At 41.0% G+C, this 18,588-nt stretch overlaps 1 protein-coding gene and 1 non-coding gene across 2 annotated transcripts in view; both read right to left on the reverse strand.

Annotated features, from left to right (window-relative positions):
* LOC124716855 (ras-related protein Rab-32-like) overlaps positions 1 to 18,588 on the reverse strand; it is a 355,100-nt gene that overhangs the window by 24,483 nt on the left and 312,029 nt on the right. Inside the window, exon 4 of the mRNA XM_047243407.1 lies at positions 1,039 to 1,095. Coding sequence (XP_047099363.1) covers positions 1,039 to 1,095 — 57 coding nt within the window. The remainder of the gene's footprint in view (positions 1 to 1,038; positions 1,096 to 18,588) is intronic.
* Trnas-cga lies at positions 8,216 to 8,290 on the reverse strand. The gene has a single exon. It is a non-coding gene; the product is annotated as a tRNA-Ser (tRNA).

The following is an 18,588-nucleotide window of genomic DNA, read 5'->3' on the forward strand; positions in this document are numbered from 1 at the left end:
ACGTAGCATCGTCATTGGGAAACAAATGCTGTACCAGGGGATGCACCTGATCAGTGATGCACTTGATCAATGAAAATGGTCACATAATCCTTGGCAGTAACGCAACCTTACAGTGTAACCGTGGGGACCATGGAGTACCAAGGTATGGATGCAAAAATCACTACCAGACCCCCACCGTATTTCACTCGTGGGATGTAAACTCTGACAGAAGTTGCAAACAGTGACCAGCAAGACTCATCTGACAAAATGACTTTCTTCCTTTGCTCCATAGACCAAGTTTTCCTGTTATGGGCATTTGCATAATTGATAAGTAGTTTTGGAATTCCTCCTTGCCTTACAGTTCCCTGCTTATGGAGTATCCTTCAAGTTATTTTTTGAAGCTATTGGGTTTATCGAGTGGAACATTCAGTTCTGAAATGATTTTAGCAGATGATTTCCTCATATTTTTTGTCATAATTGTCTTCAATAACTGACTGTTATGATCACTTGACACACAGTTTCATCACTATTGTGACTTGCTGGATGATGATTTTAGGCTCTCTCTGTGTGTGATGTTAACACTTTGGCTGCCTTGGTTATGAGAGCATCCACCATACAAGCACCAGCTATTTTCCCACTTCCAGATTTACTTATTTTCAACTGCACAGGTGCCGTTCACGATCAAATACAGGGTCGACTAGCATCTGCATCTATGTTCAAGCATGTATTTCTCCCTGTTTTCCCATGTTTTTTGTCTGACCCCTATAGGTTGCAGTAGTTATGTTGAGATGAAGAGGCTTGCACAGTATAGACTAACATGGAAAGCTGCAGCAAACCGGTCTTCAGATGAAGAAGCAGTGACGATAACAACAGCAACAGCAACAACAACAGTGCATTTTAGGGGGGGAGATTTGACATAGAAGCAAAATATTATCTCCGTTTTATGCCTGCTATCCATGCTTTGCAGTAGACCACCATGCATCTTACCAACACATTCTGATTTATGTGCAAGACACTTGTGCTTTTGTCAGAAATATTAATTAAAAAACTGGTACTCACGCATATTTGTAGTACACCTTTGTCATGTACCCAAAACGTTCATGACCTGCAATATCCCTGAAACACATGAAAATTCATATTTGTGAAAGAAAATAAAGAACTGTATACTCACGAATCTCTGTAGAACACTCTGTTCATGTACCGAACCCGTTCTTCGCTTCCAATATCCCTGAAACAGACGAAGTCAGCAGGTCAGGTCAGCAGGCCAGACACTCCCCGACAATCGTGGCGTGCACCCCTCGGCCTTGGAAGTGCTGGGCAGATAAGTTACTAACACATGGCTGCTTCGATACAGTGTTGATAGACAACGCTTTCATCGTGCGGGGTGAAGAATAGCAGTTTGCCACAAGAGCATTTCTTTCACAAGATGGACGTATTCTTTTGGAGAGCACACACATTACTGAATTCACTAGCAGACAAATTGAACCTTGCCTTTGTATCTTTAATGAAGGCAGGCAATGTATATATTTTTAAGGACAGCGGCTACAAAAGCTATCTGTTTAATGTTAGTATAGATCTAAGTTTTTATGATTATCTCTCCCTTGGAGAGAACTGGTTGAACGAAGTTGACATTGTGCAAAAGGGCAGTTTAAGACTACTTTGATGAATCTGTTGACATTATCCAATTATTATGTAGAATGTTCATTTTGGGAGCTGCCAGAAGCCCTCTACATTACTGCAAAATAAAGATTTTCCATTTGCAGAAACTGAACACAGGAGAAGGGTGTTCACAGAGCATAACCAAATTAACTGTGTGCTCAGGTCAACCAACCACCAGTTCTGGTTCATCTTTTCTTCATCTATGCCCTTCCAGATCACTCAAATGACACTTCTTTAATGTAGCTGCTCATCATATGGGAAATGTTGACCACTCTATTTGATTGAGTAACACTGTCTAGGTCAGAGTCTTTATTTTGTTTTCAATAACTGGGTACAGCCAGTATAGGTCATCTTCATATCTATAAATGAACATTAAAAAATAAAATTAGCTATATGTTACAAATAAAAAAGTAAAAACAAAGATGATGTGACTTACCAAAAGAAAGCGCTGGCAGGTCGATAGACACACAAACAAACACAAACATACACACAAAATTCAAGCTTTCGCAACAAACTGTTGCCTCATCAGGAAAGAGGGAAGGAGAGGGAAAGACGAAAGGATGTGGGTTTTAAGGGAGAGGGTAAGGAGTCATTCCAACCCTGGGAGCGGAAAGACTTACCTTAGGGGGAAAAAAGGACGGGTATACACTCACGCACACACACACATATCCATCCACACATATACAGACACAGGCAGACATGTGTAAAGGCAAAGAGGTTGGGCAGAGATGTCAGTCGAGGCGGAAGTGCAGAGGCAAAGATGTTGTTGAATGACAGGTGAGGTATGAGTGGCAGCAACTTGAAATTGGCGGAGATTGAGGCCTGGTGGGTAACGGGAAGAGAGGATATATTGAAGAGCAAGTTCCCATCTCCAGAGTTCGGATAGGTTGGTGTTGGTGGGAAGTATCCAGATAACCCGGATGGTGTAACACTGTGTCAAGATGTGCTGGTCGTGCACCAAGGCATGTTTAGTCACAGGGTGAACCTCATTACCAACAAACACTGTCTGCCTGTGTCCATTCATGCGAATGGACAGTTTGTTGCTGGTCATTCCCACATAGAATGCATCACAGTGTAGGCAGGTCAGTTGGTAAATCACGTGGGTGCTTTCACACGTGGCTCTGCCTTTGATTGTGTACACCTTCCGGGTTACAGGACTGGAGTAGGTGGTGGTGGGAGGGTGCATGGGACAGGTTTTACACCGGGGGCGGTTACAAGGATAGGAGCCAGAGGGTAGGGAAGGTGGTTTGGGGATTTCATAGGGATGAACCAGGAGGTTACGAAGGTTAGGTGGACGGCGGAAAGACACTCTTGGTGGAGTGGGGAGGATTTCATGAAGGATGGATCTCATTTCAAGGCAGGATTTGAGGAAGTCGTATCCCTGCTGGAGAGCCACATTCAGAGTCTGGTCCAGTCCCGGAAAGTATCCTGTCACAAGTGGGGCACTTTTGTGGTTCTTCTGTGGGAGGTTCTGGGTTTGAGGGGATGAGGAAGTGGCTCTGGTTATTTGCTTCTGTACCAGGTCGGGAGGGTAGTTACGGGATGCGAAAGCTGTTGTCAGGTGGGGAAGGGACCGTTTGATGTGGAATGGGTGGCAGCTGTCGTAATGGAGGTACTGTTGCTTGCTGGTGGGTTTGATGTGGACGGACGTGTGAAGCTGGCCATTGGACAGATGGAGGTCAATGTCAAGGAAAGTGGCGTGGGATTTGGAGTAGGACCAGGTGAATCTGATGGAACCAAAGGAGTTGAGGTTGGAGAGGAAATTCTGGAGTTGTTCTTCACTGTGAGTCCAGATCATGAAGATGTCATCAATAAATCTGTACCAAACTTTGGGTTGGCAGGCCTGGGTAACCAAGAAGGCTTCCTCTAGGCGACTCACGAATAGGTTGGCGTACGAGGGGGCCATCCTGGTACCCATGGCTGTTCCCTTTAATTGTTGGTATGTGTGGCCTTCAAAAGTGAAGAAGTTGTGGGTCAGGATGAAGCTGGCTAAGGTAATGAGGAAAGAGGTTTTAGGTAGAGTGGCAGGTGATCGGCGTGAAAGGAAATCCCACCAACACCAACCTATCCGAACTCCAGAGATGGGAACTTGCTCTTCAATATATCCTCTCTTCCCATTAGCACCAGGCCTCAATCTCCGCTAATTTCAAGTTGCCGCCACTCATACCTCACCTGTCATTCAACAACATCTTTGCCTCTGCACTTCCGCCTCGACTGACATCTCTGCCCAAACTCTTTGTCTTTAAATATGTCTGCTTGTGTCTGTATATGTGTGGATGGATATGTGTGTGTGTGCGCGCGAGTGTATACCCGTCCTTTTTTTCCCCTAAGGTAAGTCTTCCCGCTCCCGGGATTGGAATGACTCCTTACCCTCTCCCTTAAAACCCACATCCTTTCGTCTTTCCCTCTCCTTCCCTCTTTCCTGATGAGGCAACAGTTTTTTGCGAAAGCTTGAATTTTGTGTGTATGTTTGTGTGTCTTTCGACCTGCCAGCGCTTTTGTTTGGTAAGTCACATCATCTTTGTTTTTAGATATATTTTTCCCACATGCAATGTTTCCCTCTATTATATAAATAAAAAAGTAATGTGCAGCAAAATAAAGTAAATAAAACATGTTACAAGTAAGCATATGTGCTCACTTCAGCATGTCACAGCAAATGTTGCCTCTTCAACTGAGTTGTTAGCAGTACTTGAACGATCATCTACATGTGAAAATTTTGTAAAACAGTGCCGACATTGTGGAAGTAGTGAATTGCGAAGTTATGACTATGCTGATATGTACTACTTTATACCATGCAAATTCATTACACTATGGAAAATAGGACAAGTATGATGTTAAATGTTTGTATTTATATTCATTCTAAGATCAAATAATAAAAGAAAAAATAATTCAAAAAGTAATAAAGCAAATATTACGAAGAAAACCACATGATATGTTCACTTATAGTCTACTTGTTTGCTTTTATTTTGCTGGCTAACATTTATTATATGTAACATACAGCTAATTTTAATTTTTTAAGATTCATTTGAAGACAGTTTGTTATGCCATCGGATAGTGCTGTCAATGTAAGGGGGGCTAGAGCACTGTTACATTCGCCACTACCCTCATCATTTAGTGTTTACGACCTAAGTGGCATTTATATATGTGGCCTGGCTCTGTAAGGTGTTACTTACATGGGCTGTCGTATGTTAGGATAGTCTAATGGTCTAAGGAGACTTCTTTGCAGTACCATGCATTAAAGGAGTTAAGATACACAGTAATTATTTATATGATTTGATAGTTGTACTCATTGTGTGAACAGTAAATCCCATGGATGATCTACTGAGAGTCAATAAGTAATAAAGACCTGAGGCACAAAATTTGTATGATGGGCTCATAACTCTTAACTTCTGTTTTTCTTTATGCTATACAGGAGATAAGGAAAACTGAACTTTTCAATCATTGAAGGTGTTGTCTCTTGTGATTTGAAAGTTACCTTCTAAGTTCACTGAACGGCCAATGATGTTCCTCGATAACCTCCTCTTCCTCCTTTACAGTGCATTTATCGATCAGAAGGGTCTTCAAGTAATTTTTAAAATAATTACACACTACATTGTTTGAGTATAAGTGCCATAGCAAAGTATTTGTAGAGTGTAAACACACACACACACACACACACACACACACACACACACACACACACACACACACACACCTACCTATTATGCCCATACTGGTCGTGGTGGTGCTAGAGTTGTGTGGGGTGGGTAGAGAGAGGGGGAGGTGGAAGACAGGGAGAGGGACTTGGGGGGGGGGGGGAGGGGGGCTTGGTGGCTAGCCACTCTGAGGGACGTCTCCAGTTTGTCAGCTAGGAATGTGGGAAGGACAGGTGGTGGGTATAAGGGTTGGTACAATTGCAACAGCCGTTGAGAAGGGCCACATGCTGAAGGCGGTGTGGGGACATGTATTGGGAGGGGATGACAAGACAGTAGAATGGGGAAACTGTTGGGTGGAGGGTGCAGGGACAGTGGGTTACATGAGATTGAGATCAGAACAGTTGCAAGAGCAGAGAGGTTGTGTTGGAAGGATAACTCCCATCAGCATAGTTCAGATAAGCTGGTAGTGGAGGTGAGGATCCAGATGGCTCGGGTAGTGAAGCAGAGCCATTGAAAGTGAGTATGGTGTGCCACCAGGTTGTCAAATTTGTTCTTGACAACAGTTTGGCAGTGGCCATTTATCTTGATGGACAGCTGGTTTGAGTCACAACAACATAAATAGCTGTGATGTGTTTGCAGCAGAGTTGGTGTATGACATGGCTGCTTTCATTGGTGGCGCGCAGCCTCTGATGGGGTAGGGTAAGCCTGTGGTAGGAGGCCAGGCCACCTCTAAAAGCAGCAATGTCATATACAAACTCTGCTGTGAACACTGCACAGTTTTTCATGTTTTGAAGAACTAAGTTGACCACCCGAACAGGCAAAATATTCTTTAGAAAGTCTGGGATGAGCTTTTCAAATAAGATATGTCACTCTAAACAAAGAATTATTTGCAGGGTCAAATTTTGTTAGAGGATGTAGCTTTCTCGAATTGTATGTTTCGAATATTTCTGCAAATAAAAATGTTTATACATGAATGATTTACACTGTTGTTAGCAGACTGTGAACTATGCTCTGGTCAATAAAATTTTGAACAATTGAGCTTCAATAATAATTTGTAGATATCACATATGCTTAGTATATGTATTGCAAATGGAATATAGATCACAAGAGAAAAAAAAAATATGTTTATGTTAAAAGTGGCTTTATATCAAATTGAGCAATTCCATATTGCTAAGTTTCAACCAATCCACAAACACAACAAAATGTGTCAGATTTACTCTTTTGAATCACAGAATACTCTGTAGCTCTTGCATATAAGTTAAACTCAATTGGAGCACTGAAGGATGTTATATCAAGTCCTTAACTTCACTGAAAGAAATTGGACTTTAAGTGGCCAGCCAATGCAGGCTGCATGTTGCTGGCCAGAGAATCCCAAGATACATTACACATTACAGCAATACATAGACCAGATTTTCTGTAGGGAGACATCATGGTGCTTACCAGAGACATGATCATGAATGAAGTTTCAAGACGGCCAAAATGAAGTTTACAATTAAGTGTCCTTGGTTTATCTGTTCAAGGCAAGCTGAAATGGGACACACCTATTGACTCTAAGCAGTGTGTTAGCAAGGTTTGCAAAGATACTTTTGTTCTGCATACAATGTCTTGTTTTCCTCACATCTGAACTATGAAATCAAAAATCTGGTATTTGGACCGAAATAATAGGAATCACACCATGGCCTATTTCGAAAAACAAGTGTGCTCACTACAATTAACATATAAATCCTAAAAACTATGTTGTTCATTAGAAAGACAACAGTCAAACATATATTCCTATTTGCAATCAGTATAGTATCAGGAATAAAGAAAAAAAAATTATATCAGCAGCCAGAGAACAGCACTGTGAAGAACATCCACAATCTGCGGGATTGAAGTGCATTGTCAAGTCCAAATGCCCAGATACATTGACAGATGGCATTATTCTGTTGCAGGATAATGCCCGCCATATGTTGCCATGGTTGTCTCAAGTATGCTGTTGAAGTTTAGCTGGGAAGCCCTGACATCCTACAATCTCTCTCTATGTGATTTCCATGTTTTTGGAGCCTTTGAGAAAGACATTTCATGGCCATTTATAGGCATCTGCAAATGCTTCATCACACTCACTGAATAGCTTGTCACTCAATGGGATAACTGTATTAACATGTATGACAATTGCTTTTGAATTAATAAACAGTTTATTTATTTTTCTTCCACATGTCTCATTTTCATGTGGCCCCTTACATCAATGTTAGTAAACAGCAAATGCCTCTTGCATGAGCAATGCTATTTTGGTGGCCAATTAATGCTGCTGCTGTAGGAATAATGGTAAAATTTGTGCTATGGTCTTAAGAGGATTGTTATATTAAAATTTTGATGAGATAGTAGACACTGTATGAATATGGACATAATATCCCGATTAAAGCCCACCAGGAAAGGGGAAAAGAAACTCAAAAGTATGTGCAAATATTGTGTATAATAGAAAATAGTGCCCAGAAAATGGGAGCAGGGTTGACAGATATACAAATTCAGGGAAAAGGCCTGTTCAGTTCTTCTGCTGAAGAATAAAATAAGCAGCCAGGCAAAGTTTCTGAATGCAAGAAATTGAGCACTGGGTCCTGTGTCTGGATAAGAAATCAACAGCTGCAGATTGAAATGAAAAGCAGAAAAGATTGTAAAGAATTTACAGAAAAATGCTGAAGATAGTTAATAATTTTAATTGCCCATACAAGAACAGTACTGAAGTTGCATATACATGGCAAAAAGAAAATATCGACATTCCGGCCCATAAAAATGTCGCCTTCACATTGTAAATATAGTGCTGGTTTTAGAGTGTGTATTTAAGTACTGATTAATTATTAGCTATGCTGTACATCAATGAACCAGCAACCTGCCTATCCCCGTTAGAGCAAGAAGTGAGGGAAAATAATGCACTTTCACGAAACTTCCTGGCAGATTAAAACTGTGTGCCCGACCGAGACTCGAACTCGGGACCTTTGCCTTTCGCGGGCAAGTGCTCTACCAACTGAGCTACCGAAGCACGACTCACGCCCGGTACTCACAGCCTTACTTCTGCCAGTACCTCGTCTCCTACCTACCAGTTTTAATCTGCCAGGAAGTTTCATATCAGCGCACACTCCGCTGCAGAGTGAAAATCTCATTCTGGAATGCACTTTCACACTTGGCAATAACCACTTTGGTAATTGCATGTAAGTGGCACAGTAAAATGCGTCCGATGAGCCCGTCACTCTATTTTATCACATATTGAATTTGTCCGAAACACTTCATGTCGACTTCCCTTTTTTCCATTTCTGCAATGCCAGCGACCTAGTGGTTGTATTGTCAAAATTGCAGGTGAAGCTAAACGTTGCAATTTCTGTTGGTAGTGTCCCCTTACACATCTCCACCCACCACAGAGACAAATCTTGTCATTTAGATTCTTGTTCATCATTTTCAGCAACTGTTTTTTAACATAACCGGTGCGCTGTTTCTTCACATAGGAAATCTTGTTATTCCATTCACACCATCAACCCCTAGTGCAGTCGGACTACTACTTTTGTGGCACATATATTTGCTTCATACAGTCAAAGAGAAAGCTCGGATGTGTTGAAGACTCAAAAAGTAGTAAGACTCCTTCACACAGAGAAAGTAATATTATGTTCTTCTACAATCTCAAAATAACAACTTCAAATAAATATGTACAAAAAATGGCACTCAATATTGGCACTTTGATATTTACCAACAGCCTTAGCATGAACAAAACAAGGAAAAGTGTCTAGTAAGCACAGGCTCTAAAATGCGTATCGTAAGAGGTATGAGCACTTGTTCAGTAGAAGAGATGTGTTTCACGGAAGTGAAGATGAAGTGCTCCTAGCTCTCTGAGGCATGCACTTAAGACAGTATGTTTCCTGGACTTTTTTTCCTGTTTTGTTCTATACTACCACACTTCAAAATGTAGAAAGCATAGAGCTTGCTGTAGAGAGGTCTACTGTCACGGTTATCAGAAAGATTTTCATTTATAACATTCAGCTCTATTTTCCAGACCAGAGATCCCTTACCTCAAATTCGTATACTCGTCCTTCACCATCATCCCTGAAAGTTTATATCATCATCACAGTATCACCTTGTAGTTGGTAGACAAGTTCTCTTTACCCCTTAAATTTAATATGATCAAAAGGGTATACAGATCACATGAATCTTACCCAAAACTGGTAAGGGTCATAACTATATAAGAAACTTTTTCACTTCCAACCACATCTAAACAATTAAGTGAAGCACACAATGAAAAATTGAATGTTTTTATTAGCACTAATTATGAATCAAGTCAGTTTTTTACATTACAAAGTGTTTTATTTTATATAAAATTCTTTCTCAAATTTGGCAGTGGACACATAAGTGCACCTACAATTTGCTCTTAGGTCTAAACATTAGCAAAGTCTCTGTGGGACTGTTTGTGGTAGCAGCCACATGGCCGCTCACGATCTGGTCAGTCACATTTATCAAAACTTGTGGTTGTCTGCCCTCATGTCAAATGTAAGATAATAAGCTGAATGTATCATAAGGCCACTGTTTGTGTCAACATTCAAGGCTGTTTTATCTATCTCAAAACTCTGAAACTGTCACACTTGGCACCAAACATTGGGGAGGGTGACACTCGTTTTGGTATCTTTGGCTGTCTGTCATTTAGATCTTTTTTCCTGGCATTTTACCATGATGAATGGCTACCGTTTTAAAAAATGGCTACTGTTTTCAAAAACCTTCCCCTCAATTGCTGATGAAATGTTAGAAAAACCGCAAAACTACCATTAGCTGGAGATATTAAAAAGATATTAAAAAGTGGTTGTTGATGTCTCAGTTTTATGCTTGATAAAATTATGGAAAATATTTGAGGAATAAAACTGATAAAAAAAAGTCAATTCCATCTTAATTTTTAGAGATGGATGTAACAGCTACTTATTTAAGTCTGTTGGGATATATGTACTGAGTCACTGATTACAAACACAACTACAGCTGATCTAAGATTTTAATGCCCCGCTAAAATGTCAGCATGGTGTGGAAGAATTTCATTTATCTAATGATGGTGTTTTTTGTACTCTTAGGGGGTCACATTGAAAAAAAATATTGTGTCAGTGCAACAAACTGCCTGCAAGAATAAATCTACTACCGTACTCATTCACGAATTGTGCACTCTGTAAATCTGACCATGAAGGAAAGTATTCAGTTAAGCTATACATGAACACTTAGAAGCAGTAATTGCATAGCACCAGTATGAAAGTGCACTAACAGTCAAGTATGAGTAGTGCTAATACGCTGGCACTGTTAATCGCATGAAATGCTTTTAGATTTTTTTTTTTTTTTTAATACTGAATGTAAGGATGACAGTATATTAGTAGAAAAGCAGAATAATAATAGAAAGAGGCCTTTTTCTTACTTTCACACTACTCGGCTGTCATTTTTGTCTACCATGAGGATATCAAGCACCTAGGAAACTACCAGTTTCAGGGCATGCTGTCGCTGCCATCTACATACTGGATAAATTACTGCTCAAGTTTTTATTGGTCAGGTTTTGACTGAAATACATCCCCTAGGTTAAATAGTCTGATAAAAATTCCAATGAGTGGCTAATAAGCTACACTGTTACCCCATTTTTTAATAGCAGGAAATTTCATCCCTGGTGTGTGCTGGTAACCTGTTAAAGAGTTTGCAGTGGAATGTAAGATTCACTTTTGAATCACAGGCAGGAACCCAACATCTATGTTGAAATAATTTTTATTTCCAGTTCCAGTAACCAGAAATAGCTATAGAAAGCAAATATGTGGCAAGTGAGCAAGAATAACAAGGTCTCAGAAGAAGATTTTGCAAGATGTTTGTTTATTAACAGAGAATGTGTAAATGAACACGACAGCCACTGATAAACTCTGGCTATCACACTTAGTCCCCACTCAGCACAGTACATGCTTCTGCCTTGTTGCAAAGGCTGTACATTTCTCTCACACCAGGATTGACAGCATCAGGACTTATAATTAGCTTGTCACTGCTAAATATCACCTGACTGCTGCTGAACAATTCTCTACACTAACCGTTCCACTGAGTTCTTCAAATTTGCTTATCAGAGACTATTAAGTGGCTTAATGCATTATAAAAATAAAATACAAACTGTTTTACTGTGTATATCACTCCTGCAGTAATTTGTTACTCATTTATTTCATTAACGAATCCTATTACTTGCATCTTCCAATTGGAGATAATACCTCAGTTTCAAATTTAAATTTAGTTGTAGCATAAGTTTGACATATAATGTTATTAGGCTCACCCACATGTTTGTTTCGTTTCCTCTCTACTTCCTGTGTGTTTATTTACAGCCTCCTCTTTTGTTATTTTATATTATGAATGAAAACATACATAAAAGTGGTGTAATATTCTATAATAGTTATTATTTTCCTGTACAAACCAGTTTCTGGCTGTTACGCCATCATAAGGTACATGGATAAATGTGTGTGGCTCTGAAATTTTTTGAGGCTCAATGACTTCAAGCTATTGCATTTAAAGAATATTTTGGTTCATTTGCATAGGTGACAGTTGTTAAAGTTTGATTCAGGACTATGATAAGAGAAATTATTTCAGTGGAAGTGTGATGAAAACTATTGAACATAGATGCAATATATGATACATTAAGTAATGAACTACATAATAATTAACTGCCATTGTTCTGAGAAGAAAATATATTGAGCAGTAAACTTTGGTGACATGTTCCAAGTGAGTGCTGACCAAAATAGTGCTTCAACAGGTCTGATATTACAAACAGATTGTCCAGGATGTGGTATCCACCTAATGGGCTTACCATTAAAATTGGCATCTCAGGCTGTCACTCATCCTACTGCAAGAACCTTCACCTTTTCTAATTCCATCACTTCCTCTCCCTCACCCTCACCCATCTGGTCCTTTATAATCATAAAATCAAAGCTCAAACCATATTCAACAGCTTCTAATCCTTTCACATAATCCTCTTACTTCTGTGGCCATAACTTCACTAATTCTACTATTGCAATACAATTTCTTGTCCTTCAAGTGTTGGAACAGCATTCCCAGCACCATCTGAGGAGGCCGTCCCAACTACTCCTGTCTTGTGCTTGCATGGGTCTACCTAAAGTCTCACTCTCCTTTCTTAAATCCCTCCCTAGTGAGTCCAAAACCATTCCTATGGAACACACAGTTTTCCCTACCTGAAAAATAATCCAGACCTTCTCATCCTTCCACCACAGTAGTCATAAATCATAGTGAATATGTGACTGAGGGCTTCGCCAACTTTCTGACACTTATGCATACAAATCTTACAACCATGATACCGTCATCCCATCCCATCCCAATCCCACCCCATCATCCAAGTCTAAAAGGACCTCCAGCAGCTCCTCAAGGCCTTAGATCTATCCCAAAACCCGATGCCTGAATTCGTCTCCCTCCTCACACCAGCAGCCCTTTGCACTTCTACCTGTTACCTACATCATGAACTCCATGAACTCAACCCCATAGGTCTCCCCACTGGCCATCCCATTGTTGCTGGGTAAAATGCTCCTACTGAATAAACTGCTGACTTTATTGTCCAATAATTCCCAACTATTATCCATAACTTCCCATCCTACAGCCAAGATACTCCTAACTTCCTTCACTGCTTTTCACAGTTCCTGTCCCATTAAAACCAGAGTGCTTTTCAGTCACGGTGGCTCTGACATCCTTTTACACCAAAATCCTTCATGCCCATGGATCACCACCTTTCCCAAAACTGTCATGATGCCAAAATTACCACCTCTTTCCCAATCTCCTTGCCAACCACATCCTGACCCAGAATTATTTCACTTTCAAAGGCCTAACGTATAAAGAAATCCATGATACTGCCATGAGTTCTTGTGTGGCACTATCCTATGCCAATTAATTAATTGTCTATCTGAAGAGATCCTTCTTACCCAGCCAACACCTAAAACCCTGGGCTCTTTCCAGGGACAAGATTTGCTTCTTCCTCCACAACCCACTTCCAAATCAGCTTCATCTGGTCCCTCTCAACTCAATGAGCCAGATTCCTGGATGCCAACCTCCACCTCTCAGAAGGCTCCATAAATAACTCTGTTCATATCATGTGCACCAAATATCAAGGTACCCATTCCATGTCGGAAAGTCTTTTACGTACAGTCCCGCCACCTGTGGATGCCACATCTGCAGTGGAAAGCAAAAGTTGTCAAAATATACCGATAATCTTCCAGAGCCTTTATTGACTGACAATATCCTATCCAGTTCATCCATAAACAGATTTCCCATGCCATCGCCCATTAACCAGCCATTGACCAGAACTCATCTAATCATCCAGTTGCACCCTGACTTGAGGAGTCCAACTACATCCTTCACCAGGGCTCTGACTACCTCTCACTGTGCCCTGAGATGAGGGATATTCTACCCACATCATGTGGTCTGCTACCCACATAATATCCTTCTCCGTCCCTACTCCAATCCTGCACCCATGGGCCATTCCCTTGTGGTTGACCCACATGTAAGTTCTGTAGTTCTGAGCCAAGTGTGAAAGCAGCCATGTCATATATCAGCTATGCTGCACTTACTGTACAGTGTACTATGTGGCCACAACAAGTAACCAAGAGTCCACTCACATGGATGGCCATTGTCAAAATGTGGCCAACTGATAACTTAACCATCCAGCTGCCAAATTTGCTGCACAACACAACACTAATGAAGTCAACAGCAGAAGTAAAGCTGTGAGTACCGGGCGTGAGTCGTGCTTCGGTAGCTCAGATGGTAGAGCACTTGCCCGCAAAAGGCAAAGGTCCCGAGTTCGAGTCTCGGTCGGGCACACAGTTTTAATCTGCCAGAAAGTTACACATATTCCTCTTTGTACCTGATGATGGCATAACACCTGAAAACTGGTTTGTAAAAGAGAAAAAAAAAAAAGGAAAAAAAGAAAAGAAAAAAAAAAACAAGTACTGTGGAATATTACACCATTGTCTTCAGTGTTTTCATCCATAATATATAAAACAACCACGAACTGGTCAAAATTCAGTCAATGCAGTAATTTTTATTCCTTGAGTTTTTGGAACAATTGTTCTTTCGAATTTCTCTTTCAGCATTTATGTACAAAATATAGTTTTGCCTTCACTGACATCTCTACTCACACAATATATAATTGCAGAAATTATTTGTAGTATTTTCTCCAAGTCCCCTTCTCATGTTAGTTATGTTAAGATATTCAACAAGCAGATCTGTGAAAGTCAGCTATCAACAGCCACCATATCAGGAATAACAATACCAACAGCCTGGCTCTTGTAAAGAACAGGCAACAATTTTTTTTATATTTGTAATTTATATTTTCAGTTAATGTAATTAATGTAAAGCAAATTGGAATATCAACTTAATTCTGTTACCCCTTACTATGTAAGTCTGTAATAGGACCATCCCCATTTCTCAGTCACAATGTTGTGCCTTAGAAATTAATAATTTTTATGAACCTTCCCTTTCTCATTAAGATTTTTCTTCCCATACCCAGTCGTTCTAGAGGGGGCACGCATGCCAATCAACAGCGTTCAAATTGATGGACCAGTGTCTGAGGCCAGTACAGAATCCTAAGGATACAGCATAGCCTAACACTCTTTCGATAACCCATCCAAAGCTGTGGCAGAGAGACATCATACCTGCAGAGACTCACTTGTGACCTCACTCTCTTGCATTTTAGTTCTGTGCCAGGGCAGCTGACTTAGGCTGTCCGTCCTTGCCTCTCTCGTACTTAAGCTGTGTGACAGAACAGATATGTTTAGGAGTGGGATTAAAATTTCGGATGCAAGAATATTCTAGAAACCCAAGACCTGGAGCAGAGGAAGCTGCTGGACACGGAAATGGGGAGACATCATGCCAGCCTTCACCCGGACGATTGAGATGTTACATCAGACTAAGTGCACAGACAGACCGGAACAGTTACAGTAAGTAATCACTCTGGTGACTTAAGCCAGTTTAGCACCTGGCCACGTTCGGAAAGATGCCAATACCTTACCAAATATGCCCAACGTGAGGGGCTTTGCCACAATATACTAATGCACCACCGTCATGCAGTTGGCAGGTAGCATCACATTTAAGCCCGATCCCACTGTCATTCATCAGTTGTCGTGGACCACGATGTGCAGTCAGTCCACGACGCTCCATCCCATGCAGATGATGCAGCAGCTGCTGCCGCCTTTGCCGCCATGAGCTACTGCTCAGCAGCCAAGGGGCTAGCATTCCCAGCCCAGTGGAATCGATGGCTATCCATTGCGTACATCTAATAGGGCTATGAGTAACTGGATGTTCCTTCCAGAATATTGCAGGAAGACATGGCAGGAATGTAGCTAGTGCACACTATTGCTGGCAGCAATGGTCACGAGAGTGTACGGTCGCAAGAAGACACGGCTCTGGATGGCCGTGGGTCACTACTGAGAGGGAAGATCGTCGTGTTCAGTGTATAGCTCTGGCTAATCATACTGCATCTGCAGCAGCAGTTGGGACCACAGTGAGAAAATGAACTGTTACCAATCGTTTACTTCACAGACACACTGTAGCGTGTATACACTAACCGCAAACAACCACCATTTGTGACTTCAGTGGTGTCCAGCAAGAGCTCATTGAGAGGCAGGGTAGAGGCCTGTTGAGTTCTCTGATGAAAGCTGGTTCTGCCTCAGTACCAATGGTGGCTGTGTGTTGGTTAACAGGAGGCCAGTTGTGGGCCTGCAGCCATGTGTGTGTGTGTGTGTGTGTGTGTGTGTGTGTGTGTGTGTGTGTGTGTGTAGGGGGGGAGGGTTGATTTGAATGTGCACTGTTGTGGTTATCCCATGCACCCTGACTGCAGATTTGTATGCCTGTCAGGTGATTTGACCAGCTGTACTGCCATTCACGAACAGCATTCCAGGGAGTGTTTTCCAAGAGGGTAATACTCACCACATACCGCTGACAAAAGACATCTGTACAGCACAGTGCGTGCTCGTTTGCATGCTGGCTTCAACATTCTGGCAGTTACACCAGTTATTAATGTACCAGAATTTCATATTTGGGATGGCTTCTCTCGCACTTACATTAATCTGTGATCTTGTAATGTTAATCACTGAAGTATGTTAGCTAGACAAATACAGGGTGATTCAAAAAGAATACCACAATTTTAGGAATTTAAAACTCTGCAACGACAAAAGGCAGAGCTAAGCACTATCTGTCGGCGAATTAAAGGAGCTATAAAGTTTCATTTAGATGTACATTTGTTCGCTTGAGGCGTTGTTGACTAGGCGTCAGCGTCACCTTTCTTCAAAGGTGCTACTGTAACTGGACTACAGTATCTGGAGATGTTAGAGAATTGGCTGTTCCCTCAACTCGAACAAGAAGCACAACAATTCATATTTCAGCAGGATGGAGCGCTACCACATTGGCACTTATCTGTCCGCAACTACCTGAACGTCAACTACCCGAGGCGATGGATCGGCCACCAGGCAGCCCGTGACAGAGCACTTCATCACTGGCCTCCAAGAAGCCCTGATCTTACCCCCTGCGATTTTTTCTTATGGGGGTATGTTAAGGATATGGTGTTTCGGCCACCTCTCCCAGCCACCATTGATGATTTGAAACGAGAAATAACAGCAGCTATCCAAACTGTTACGCCTGATATGCTACAGAGAGTGTGGAACGAGTTGGAGTATCGGGTTGATATTGCTCATGTGTCTGGAGGGGGCCATATTGAACATCTCTGAACTTGTTTTTGAGTGAAAAAAAAAACCTTTTCAAATACTCTTTGTAATGATGTATAACAGAAGGTTATATTATGTTTCTTTCATTAAATACACATTTTTAAAGTTGTGGTATTCTTTTTGAATCACCCTGTATAGTCCCAAAATTTCATTCCTCTACATTAATTATTTTTGGTGTCACAGTTTCATTTTTCTGTCAGTGTGTATGTTAAGTGAACCATGCAGTGGTTCTTATCAATACTCGAGGAGAGCGGCAAATTACTATGTTGCTGCACACTGACATGATGGCCTTCACTGCAGCCCGATAGGACACATGTGAAGACAAAAGTGGGGATTTTAACACCGCACAGTGGGTATGAGGGGGGGAGGGGGTGTCTTCACTGATCCTGCGCTTGACCTTTTTTAGTATACAATGTGTGGAAGAGTGTAGGTGTGTCATGCATTGCAGTGGATGGGTTTTACCCTCTGTTTATTGGGGTGTGGTGCACCAAGAGGAAAGTTGTTATCAAACAGTTTTGTCTGGCAGCGCGTCACATTGTTGCACTGAAGTTTTGTGCTAGCCAAGGTTTAAACTTGCCTATTGGTTACTGAGACATATGCGCTGGTGATATACAGCCACATCATCTGTGCAGCAAGACTCAGTTGGATCTGGTGAATCTTTATATGTTAATCTGAGCCAGTGGGTTTTGTTCTGTGGGAGGCCCATTTTGATTGTACTGTCCCTGTTTATGCTTTGGCACTATTATAAGTATTTCAGTTGAACATGGTTTTAAGTGGCTTTTCTTGTCAAAAATCAGTTTGCATTCCAATTAGTTTGTAGAAGTCTATTAATGAAAAGTATGAGCTAACTAGGCACTGATGTTACATAAACTGAAGATGTTTGCGCCTTCGGATTGTGAAGTTGAGTGTACTGCCAAACATAGCTTCATTAGTAATTACGCTTGGCAATCATTTCATGTTTTTATGTCCATGGAGTCATTATATTCCTTGTATATTCAAGTGTATAGGATGTGTGCAACTTTCCTTTCTGTGTGTTTTAGTAAAGTGGCCCATTGACACTAGTGGTACTTTTAACTTGTACAGTGCACACACATGAAATGTACAGACCTGAGCTAATAATCAAGTATTTAAAGCTGTGGCTGAAGTGTGTTATTCTATTATTGGTTCAAGCTGTAACATTAATGGTCAAGATCTTTAATATAATTTTTTTATTTAGTTTCAATTGATGGTTCATTCAGAGTGCTTTGGTTTAACTGTATGAAATTAACTGCAATATGTTTTTTAGAAGATAGCCCACAATTTCTTTGTGGAGACCTCTGGAAACTAAAAATTACCACTATATTAAAATCTTACTCTATTGCAGTCCAGTACCTACCATTCCACTGCTACATTCAGTTGCCACCATGGTAAACAGACTTCAACACATCAGTTCAATCCACTGAAGACATTGCTATCCCTCACTGGAAGTGACGATGAATTACTGGAGATACTGAATGGAATTAACAGTTCCCGAGCACATAACATAGAGTAAATGAAAGAAAGGGTAAAGAGAAGTAGCAGAAATGAGAGTACTGATAAAATTA

This window comes from Schistocerca piceifrons, chromosome 9 (assembly GCF_021461385.2).
Source record: "Schistocerca piceifrons isolate TAMUIC-IGC-003096 chromosome 9, iqSchPice1.1, whole genome shotgun sequence".
NCBI lineage: Eukaryota > Metazoa > Arthropoda > Insecta > Orthoptera > Acrididae > Schistocerca > Schistocerca piceifrons.